This window comes from Triturus cristatus, chromosome 3_2, assembly GCF_964204655.1.
Source record: "Triturus cristatus chromosome 3_2, aTriCri1.1, whole genome shotgun sequence".
In the NCBI taxonomy this organism is placed as follows: Eukaryota; Metazoa; Chordata; class Amphibia; order Caudata; family Salamandridae; genus Triturus; species Triturus cristatus.
In genome coordinates, this window is record NC_140584.1 from 618,285,185 (window position 1) to 618,295,802 (window position 10,618).

The following is a 10,618-nucleotide window of genomic DNA, read 5'->3' on the forward strand; positions in this document are numbered from 1 at the left end:
GGGACCTGTGGAAAAAGGGGGAGACCATTGCATTCACGCAGCTGCAAGAGAGCTATGGATTGGCTGACTCGGAGAAGTTCAGATACTTACAGATAAGGCATGCATTAACAGCACTCATACCACTAGGCACAAAATTGCCGGAATCCTCACCCCTCGAGGACAGGCTCCTTACTGATCATATGACGAAGAAAGCAATATCACTTACATACAAAAAAGTCATAAATAACCAACCAGACCCTACGCAAACTCTAAAAGCTAGATGGGAGACTGACGTGGGGGAGCTGGATGAGGCGGATTGGCAGGAAGCGTTGGCATCCCCCAGGGAAGTGGCGATTTCAGCTTGATTCAAACTGATACAACTGAAGATACTGCATCGCACCTACTACACTAGGACGCTACTGCATAAATTACACAGAGCCGATACGCCGCTTTGCGTTAGACAGTGCGGGGAACAGGGCACGTTCTGGCACATACTATGGCAATTTGTCGCCATCCAGGACTATTGGAAAACAATAGTGCGCACAGTAGCGCAGGTGACAGGTGTAACACTGGTTCCTGAACCGCGGGGATGCATCCTGAATGTCTGGGAAGCAGCAGACCTTACTCAGACAGTACAAACATGGGTAGCGCTAGGGATGGCCTTAGCAAAAAGGGATATTGCGCAGCAGTGGGGAGCCCGGCAAGCCCCGACACTCCGAAAATGGTGTAATGGTATGGATGAACTGATGGTAACTGAAAAATCAGTATACAGACACAGAGGCTGCCCCAAAAAATGGAGTAAGATATGGGGAAGTGGAATCTATATCAGGGCAATATCTGCGATCCTCCGCAGGACGAATCCCAATCAGACCACTCCGACTAGTAGGGGTGCGTATAAAGAGCTCTGAAGAGGGATGTTGTGGTGCGGTTAAAGAGACGGGTGTCAATGTAATGAAGAACATGAAAGGGGTCCCTAATGTAGAATGCAGATGTAATCAGAAAAGATGTAATGTACGTTGTGAAGCACGATATGGTATGGCAGTAATGGTTGGAAGTGAAAAGGTTAATAAAAAGATGTTTAAAAAAAAAAAAGAAAATGTTTTTATTTTTGAGTTTACCTACAAGAACCCACATTTGATTAGGTTCCACAGAATGTAGATAAAAAGGCAAAATGATTGGAATCTATGTATAGGGTGTGTGTAAGCAAAAGAAACAGAATGGGCTTGATACTTTTCCATTTTTAAATATATTTTTTTCCATACCAGTGGCGTGGCGTAAAAGTTTGGTATGACTTTTATGTAGTGAGCGACGCGGGCAAGCTTAATGAACAAACGTGGGTTCTAGGCTGGATCCTACTCCAGAGAAATAAATTGAACAAAAGATTGGCAAATGATTCATCTTAAAGTGAATTAATTTTGTGATAAAGCAAGGTTTTTAAAGCAGTGGGAATGTATAGTTTTGAAATATTAAACACATAAAAAACTGCCCTATATCTTATTGCATTAATATATTTGACAGTTACTGTAATGTGCAAATTGTGCAACGCAACAACTTCAGCCTTTTAAAAGTGTGTGCTTGCCCAGTGTCTTGAACTGCATGCGGCATCAACTTTGGAAGAATATGCTCTAACCAGGCTTCGGTAAGGATTCACAGCTGCTGACTGCAATCTGTCATATGGAAATATGCGAAGACAGGTCTTTAATTGGAATGAAAAATGTGTTGACTCTCGAAAAGGGAACACGTAAAATAAATTTCTGTGATTCATATAGTGTGCTACCCGACCGGTATTTTGGGTTCTCTCTTAAATGTAATTGCATCCAGATATATAACACACTGACCTACACCTAAAACCTGTCAGTGCGATTGGATTTGTCAACGGTTTTTAGCTGTTTAACATAAATGAGAAACAACAAGGACTTGTTATAATAATTATCCTTCAAAATGTTTCCATTCTGATATTTCAATTGTATAGAGGCCTGTGGAAGGATTTTTGTCTTCAGTTATGTGTGCTCTAGGTTAGATATATATATGTCCTTTTTCTCTGCACATCTCGTCCATCTGCACATCTTCAACCACCTCTCCTTCCTCTTCGGCACCCTCTTTTCACTCTTCCCCAAATGCATTCCCTTGCATCTCCCTCACTTCACCACTTCCAAACACTGCACTCACTCACATTTAAGCAATTTATTTACTTTTGCCCTGTAAATATTTTGCCCCCCCCATTCACAAACATTTTCACAAAATTGCAATTACAACTGGAACACATGAAGACCATTGTTCTGCGTGCTTTGCAGAGAAGCCAACCCACTGACAGGCACTTTGCTTTGGCTTCAGCGCCGGCGTTGGAGCTCTCAATCAAAGCCCCTCAAACACCTGCACAGCTCAAAGTATGCACGAAAAATAATACAGAAAGAAACACAACATGATTAAATAGCAAACTCTTGAGTGAGGCAAGATTAAGTAAAACTTGAAATAAGAGAGAAACTAAATAGCTGACATGCATTTCCTTAACGTTTTTAACACTCATTGTTTGTAAATCAATCCATGTTTTTGGCATTAATGTTGTTAAGGGCATGTCACTGGTGTGCAAGACTGCGGTAATGTGGACTGGAGGGCCATGGTGCGGACTGCTATGATCGCTAATGTCCACCTCTTTCTTGTGAATCAATTGTTTTTTAAAACTACACAATGCTTTTCTTTTCAGACTAGTATTTCATCAAACCTTGCGGACATAAACTGTGCCATTAAAACTATGTTATTGTTAGTCTGCATTGCATGCTGTTGGTCTGGAGACGAAGCAGCATGGCCATGCACCTACAGGGATGTAGTGATTGTAGTGTGGCATGCAGCTGATTTAAAGACACTCTGCCTGCAGACCGCATTAGAACTGCAATGAATTTATATCAAATGAGCCAACATAGCTCAGCTGAACTGGATAGACTTTAAGGCGCACAGCATGTACTTCTCTGCAGGACTCGGTACTCGGGGTCAGTTTTAATGTCTTACAGCAGATAACTATCTACTGAAAGCACAGTTCTCTCGCTTTGCCCCTGACTCGGATATTTGCATCAACTTCACAGGGGGACAAGAACCCTGGCCTGCTCCTCTTTTGGATCATTTCGCAGGGGAACAAATGCAGCAGCTCCACTTCTAACGGGTCTAGAGACGTGCAGTCAGGGCTTGGGTTGATTCTTGTCACAGTAGGGAAGAGTAGTGTGGCGAGGGTATCAGAACAATATACCTAACAGAAGATTAGCATTCTAACACTTGCCATTACAGAGAACAAGGCACCAGATCACACGTTCTTGCATCCACTCCTACGTGTGATGAATGGGAAAGGGTGGGATCTAAGTCTATGAACGACAGACGGCTGCTCTCGCACAGGGATGGAGACATTAACGCCCAAAACTATGACGCTGAAAGCGTCACTGGCCTACAGTGGATACTGCCATAGGATACAATGACAATGATTCATTATGCAGGGCTTTAGAACAGTAAGCCCTGTGTTGTGCATCATAGTTCAGAAAGTGGATTTACTCTGGCTTTTGTCTCTTGCATCAGACCGAGGCTGGGAAGGCAACCTGGGACACCCAGCCCAGACTTAAATACATCAATTTGTTTAGAGATACGATCTTATCTCTAAATAAATCGATCTATTTAATATTTGTAAAGGAATGTGAAGGAATATCAGGGGGGCGCAGGAGCCGAGCCCTAATGGAGAATCCACCCCGGTTCCATACAGAGATGAGATTTAAATACTGCCTTCATATTTTTATTTCACATGGGTCTGTGGAACCGAGGAAGTTATATGTAACGGGTGCCTTTTATACATTTACAAGTTCAGTAAACGGCCAGTTTTTGTTTGTGTTCTGCATACTTCAGTGAATATTTGGTAATCTGCTACATCAGAGAAAATGAAATACTTCTCTCGCAGGATGGGATGCCATGATATGTTGTGCATTACTCAAGAGACTGTTGTCTGTACACCATGAAGTGGGGTCTATGATCATTTTAAACAGCTGTAGTTTGTGTAGCTTCCTTATAGTGTCCATAAATCATTTTACGGTGAATTGTCTAAATAAACCTGCATCCTTACATAGTAATGTTTGATGGTGCTCCATTAAACAGCAATCCAATTGCTTAATATGTCACACTGGCATTCAGAATAAATGCCTTTACGTGGGTCCTAACTTGGATTTGCTGATGTGTTCATTTACTATCTATTTTTCTTCTTTTCTCCACCCCATCTATTTTTTCTCCTTGTTGTGTATAAACTGTACTTTAGACTTTTTATGTTACAAGATGCTCTGCTCTTTGCATGCTACAGGTTCAAAAGGAAACTTGACTCAGAGAAAACTGCCTGTAGTCATCAGTGTGGGCCTGACATTTCCAGCTGCCATGATGGCTTTGTACTACCTGCTCCTGCAGACCTATGTGTTACGTCTCGAAGCAGTAATGAACGTCATCCTCTTGGTTTTCTATGTTCTAGAAGTCCTTCTAGACATTGTGGCCCTCGTCTCTTTCTCCAGGTAATGGTATGCCTGTATTCGGGGGTCTGATGAGGGGAACTAAACCTCGCTCATGTTGTGAAAACCTTTTAAAACTTCCATGATCGAAGGGACAGTGAGAATAGTTAATGCCAGATGAACAGTTCAAGAAAAATAGAATCAACCGTAAATGCATCACCGAGACCTTAAGATAGATAGGACAGGGCTACCTTTCCTTATGTGATATCCTATCCGCAGTGTTTAACGTGAGTGACTATAGATGTACCTGTATGTCTCTGGGGTTGTCCAGCCACATAGATAACATCTGTTTAGGGGGTAAATGGGGATACTGAGGAGGCATTTGTCCTTTGCATCTTGCCCAATCTTTGTCTTTTTTTTTACAGGCTGGAAACCTACTGATGCTGTTCTTACAAATGCAGGACACCTGAGAATTTGTCACCCTACTGCCCAAGAGGTCTTGAGATCCTCTGTAATAAGCAGACATAAGCAGCTGTGCACAGCAGATGGCTGCTTCTCACAGTGCTCTGCGGTGAATGTGCACATGTTCCTTGCTCATGGCACCCGTGGTAGGGGCTGTGCTCCACTTGTTGTCGAAGAGTACGTTTGTGACTCGGAGGAGGTGCTCGCTCCAGCAGAGAGCAGGAGTTCATTATCTGTGCAGTGTGACTGTCATGTGTGGCTGTGCGTGTACCTGTGTGTTTCCCTGATAATCTGTATATGCCACCACTATTGTTATTTTTTTGTAACTCCCTGAAACGGCGATTTCTGTGGTTGTTTAGGTGTGTTGTGTGTGGTTATTTGCGTTCAACAGCAGAAATTCATTCTTCCAGGGCAGAGTGTTCTTTGTAAGAGTATCAGAGTGGGATGCAGCTCGCCCAGAACTCTCAGTATGAGCCTCCACCAGAAAGTCTGCATCTATAAACCAGTATCCCCCGTATAGGTTCGGAAGCTCTATAGGTGTGCCGTCTCGCGTCCAATTTCAAACGCTGATCTACCTCTGTTGGGATAATGCAAGCAGTCCTTCATCCGCTGTCTCACTGGTGAGACATGATTTGGTTGGTCACAGCCTCGCAGACTAGTGTGATGTCAGTAGTGGCTTCTGGGTCTGCATGCACTTCTGTATTGACATCTTCCTGGATGGTGATGCTGAGAAAGTTAGAGTTTTTTTTTAGAAAAACATTTTTATGTTAATTGTCTGGTAATATCAGACCGTTAACTGGACAGGAGAGGTTTCATGAAATTCATACTGTGAAGAATGTGGCTTAGTCAACCTTAATATGGTGTTGTAGCTAAAATAATTTTTGGTGAGGATGACTCCTTCTTTAGATGAACTTCTGTGAGTTAATCCTCAAACCACCGAGTGTCAGCACTGTGGCATGAGGAAGGAGGCAGTATTTGAAAAAGATCACCATTTCATAGAGCCATTTGGGAACTTTGAGAAATGCCATTCATGTTGGATTCCACCAGTAGAACAGCAGAACAATGGATAGGGGCAGAGTGATTCTTTCCGCAAACACAGAAAGCGAATACATGGTAGTGATAGATGGCAGAGACATACTAAAGACTGCACACTTCGCAATATCTCTGTTATACAGTCCAAGAAGATTGGGCTTTTCCATCTGGCACTCAGTGTACCCATGGACTGGTGAGGGCATGGTACACTTTTCAGGTGTGTGAGAAATTCTCTGCCTGTGGATAAAAGTTCTGCCATTTGTAAGAAAGAACTAGTTCAGGTCACTTGAGAAAGGATCGAAAATTGCCATCAAACATATGTTCTTTTTAGCTTTGCAGAAACTTATAGATCATTGATAGCAACATGGAAACAAAGTAGTGTCCTGATGTTCAGCATAGTAACTGAGGACTATTTATCTCTTTTTTTTGTATCCACTTTGTTGTAGTTTATAGATAAGAAAACATCTGTAAGGAAAACACATTGATGAGATCAAAACAGTGTAAGCCCAATCTAGGACTTCGTATGATATAGTTCCAAACGTCCTGCAGCACTCAAGAGCACGCTTCCACCACAATATAAGGTGTGATTAATTGGTATTTCGTGGGACCAAGATCTCAACTCTTGGGTCAAATGTGTTGTGGGGAGTGGGTAGACAAGAGTATGCAAAGAACATCCAGAGTACCTTACACATATTCGAGAGGCAACAAAAGATGTGTTGGAAAAAGGTAACACAATAGATCAGTGTTAGACTTGGGGGTCTCTAGTTGGCACAGGTATGCACTTGTGACAAATAGGAGGAAGGCAAAAAATTCAGGGATGACCCTGCAAAAAGGGCCAAGTCCAACAACCCGTATGCGCAAGACAAAATGAGTGTGTTCTTTTATTCTTGTTTTGTTTCACATGTAGACAAAAAAGGCTGCAGCTAGCGCGTTTTGCTAGTAGAAGGCTTCTTTCAGAGCTGCAAACATGCCACAGAAAACACACATATAAATACATACGCAAAGTGACAGTGTATTAGGAACAACACAGTTCCAAAACTAAGCACATAATTCTTTTAAGACCGGAGAATAAAAACATTTAAAGTCATCCAAATGCATTATTAAAACATTACACATGCAAAACAAATACACATTCTCAGACAATGTACTAATTATATAACAAACCAGAGACTAATGTAGACTAAAATAGAGATGATAAACTGCCACAAAAACAGATCAGTCAAAAGCAGGAAGAAGATTTTCTTTGGGATCCAACCCAAAACGACTAATAGTAACTAACAAAATACATACAGTAATAAACACACTTTCCAAATATACAGATGGTGAAAAATGAAAACAAGCTGCTACATACAAAGGAGGGAAGACAACAAAAGATTTTTTCATTAGACATGAACTACACACAAGTGAAACTACTAATCCATTATGGAGATCCCTGCGAATGAGAGCTGACCCGACACCATGTGTAGGGTGCCAGAGCACATTTAAAAAGGAAAATATTCTAAATATTTAATGCCATATTCTCACCATCAAGGAATGACTCCGCTAAGGTCGCTAATTCTAGTGCACATCCCCACCTAAGTGTTCAGGTATTTGTAAGACTCTAAGCTATAAGATAAAGTAGTCATGAGCAAATGTTCTTATTATTCCTAGCTCCATATTAAGAACCAGAGAAGAGGAATAGCATTGGTAGGAAATGGAAGAAAAGAGGTTAAACAACACTGATATGAAAACAAAGATTAGAAACATGCCCCTGAACAGAGCATTGCACTGTATTAGCATTGTACACTAAAAAAGTATTACTCTTCTGGGCCCATTGTTAAGAACCAGAAGGGGGAGTGACACCGATAGGAAAAGGAAGAAACGTAGTGAAGCAAACCCAGTGTGCAAGAGAGACGATAAAAGCATTCCCCCGATCAGGACATTCCACTGTGCCGGTAAAGTATTCACACATACGGGCTATCCAGAAATCAGTGATATATCTGTAGAACATATTCAAGAAGGTATTGCTCTTTCTGGGCCATTGTTAATAACCAGAAAGGGGCAATGACACCAACAGGAAAAAGAAAGAACAGGGGGAAGCAACACCAATGTGTAAGAAAGACGCTAAAAGCATGCCCCCCATCAGGACATTCCACTGTGCCGGTAAAGCATTCACACAGATGTGCTGCCGAAAATCCCAGCAATATATCTGTAGAACAACTGACTGTCCACAAACGGGAGGATAATTTGGCCCCTTGCTCCTCTAACCATCTGATAGAAGAACCACTAATTCCTATTTCGGCTGTAATTTAAGAAATAAAAACATATACCTAATTTCAAAGATACTTCAAAGTACCCGAGCTGGTCGTCAACGCATACTTTCAATCAGGCTGATACATTCAGTCAGACTGACGTGTATGTCATTCATGATTTGCAAAAAACATGTGCAGGGACAACACTCACCCGTATCCTTTTAGGTGCTTCCGCATAAATCACAAGTTCATAAGAGCCTACGGTATTCAGAAAAAGGAAAGTATATGCACTGAAACTACAAATGGAGAGAAATGGCAATTAACCAGCCCCCGTAGCCACATGAGCATTACATTTCTGCTCGTCATAGCGTCCATGGCTGGTAGACCAGTTACTTCCAAAACAATGAAAATGCTAGTGCGGTCCAACCCCCGTAACCACAAGTGCACCAAATTCCTACGCATTCTTGAAGTTCATTCAATATGGCAAGTAGGCCGTCAGCGATTCAGAATATTTCAGTGTTGGACCCTACATAAAGACTTGCATTTGTAGAAATAGGTTGAGACAATCCTCACATTATATATGGCTTTTCCTATAACAGGAAAACTGATTACATCACTTAGGCTCCTCATACTAGCATGGGGCTAGCTTAAACACACTAGCGTATAGAATGGCCAAAGGCTGAGGGACCGACTGACTTTTGTTATGCTCCCCTGTACAACGTGTGTACAAGGTGAGGAGGAATTACATGGGAACAAAGATCTGGACTCCACATCGCAAATGCCAGTTCTGCTTCTCAGCTCTTAAAGTGTCTCCAGATCTCCAGGCAAGATTCCTTTGCCCAAAGATCCCATAAATTTAGACCTGTCATCCAGGAGATTCAGATGTGCTGTTTAGGAATTGGTGTAGGAGTGCACACTGCTATTAATTGCAAACAAATGTATGACAGAAAAGAGCTACTGCTGAGCTTTTCAGGAATATCTTACTGGCAAACATGTGCAAAGCAGCTACTTAAGCTTCTATGGATGCACTTGCTGAGCATTGTTGTGTGACCTGTGACACCATGGCTGATATCCAAATTAACAGGGCACCCTTGCAAAACTTTGTCATCCAGTAGGCACTACAATACCCTCTAGTTCTTTAGGGCTCCTGCTTTGGAAGTTGATTCAAGTGGCGACACCATTCCTTGGAATTGTAGGAGGTGGCTGATGAAACATATCTTTTGGAAGCTCTGAATTTCTGAGAAACCAACCATAGATTGTCACTGTGCCCTACCTCCTCCTCATGGTACAGATGGGTACATATCATAAACCTTATATTAAGACCCTATCAATATTGTAAAACAAGAAAAGGGGAGGTGGGCACAGTTCTGGATATTCATTGAGGTGAGAAAAAGAAGGAAATAGCACTGATGTTTAATGCTCGTACTACTATAGCAGAAATAGATAAAAAATGTAAACTGATAGTCTGATTATTTGTTTGATAACCCACATGATGCTGGTGAGAAGATTCAAATAATGTGACTGTGGTAGCATTTCAATGCGAGTGTAACCTGTTAATGTCTTGGTGGTGCTGATTCTTTCAGAAGGAAAAGGTGCCCCTGTCCCAGTTGCTTCCCCACTTATTAAAGAGGGTCTAAGTCCATAGATGTGGTGTTCTTGTGAGGAGAGGTAACCTCTAGCTGTTGCTGGGCATGTATTAAGAGTGATTTTCCTAGTGTTACTGAATGGGAAGTAGTCTCTATAGTACATAAACTTCTTCAAGAGTAAAGGTTGTTCTCGTGGCCATGAGTGCCTGAAATTGTGGTGGCTGAAGATAGACTTGGTTTGAGGAGTTCTGTAGGTGATGGAGCTTCTTCATAGTGTCTGCTGAATTCAGATGGCCAAGGGGTCGTTTGTCATGAGGTTCTGTGCCTGGGAGTGGATGGAACATCTTTCCAGATTGTGTGAAATCCTTAAGCTGTTGAGCAAGTCTCCTCGCAATCATGTAGGTCTGAAGAGGTGCATATTCTTCCCTAAGTCCATAAGGACTTCAGTCAATCTGTATGCAGTGTTCTGTGATTTTCAACTGTATCATGTTCATTTCCCAATCACCAGTTTTCCATAAATGGAATATTGAAATATTTATAATAAATCTTTATTTTCCATAACAACAGTTTTTTTTGATTGAACACTTCTTCAACACACTGTGTGAAATTCTCTGCACTTCTGGACTCTCCTACACTTCTCTGTGTAGGGTCTACTGCCTGACTTTCAACCTGGATAATAACTGACTCTTAATGAATCATGTTTGCTGATGAAGTTCTGTTCACCCAGCAAGACTCCGAACGTTTCCTATGAGCCCTGACGAGTTTCAGGAATGTAAGGAACCTTGGGGTTTAAAGTGCATATGGCTTAATTCTAATGAATAGACCTTCCCGCAGATTCTTCACCTTATGAATACTCCTTCCA

At 41.8% G+C, this 10,618-nt stretch overlaps 1 protein-coding gene across 1 annotated transcript in view; it reads left to right on the forward strand.

The window, feature by feature from the left end:
• Positions 1-10,322, forward strand: part of TMEM216 (transmembrane protein 216) — a 44,434-nt gene extending 34,112 nt beyond the window's left edge. Inside the window, exons 5-6 of the mRNA XM_085648521.1 lie at positions 4,307-4,508; positions 4,871-10,322. Coding sequence (XP_085504647.1) covers positions 4,307-4,508; positions 4,871-4,886 — 218 coding nt within the window. The 3' untranslated portion in view covers positions 4,887-10,322. The remainder of the gene's footprint in view (positions 1-4,306; positions 4,509-4,870) is intronic.
• The last annotated feature ends 296 nt before the right edge of the window (positions 10,323-10,618 follow it).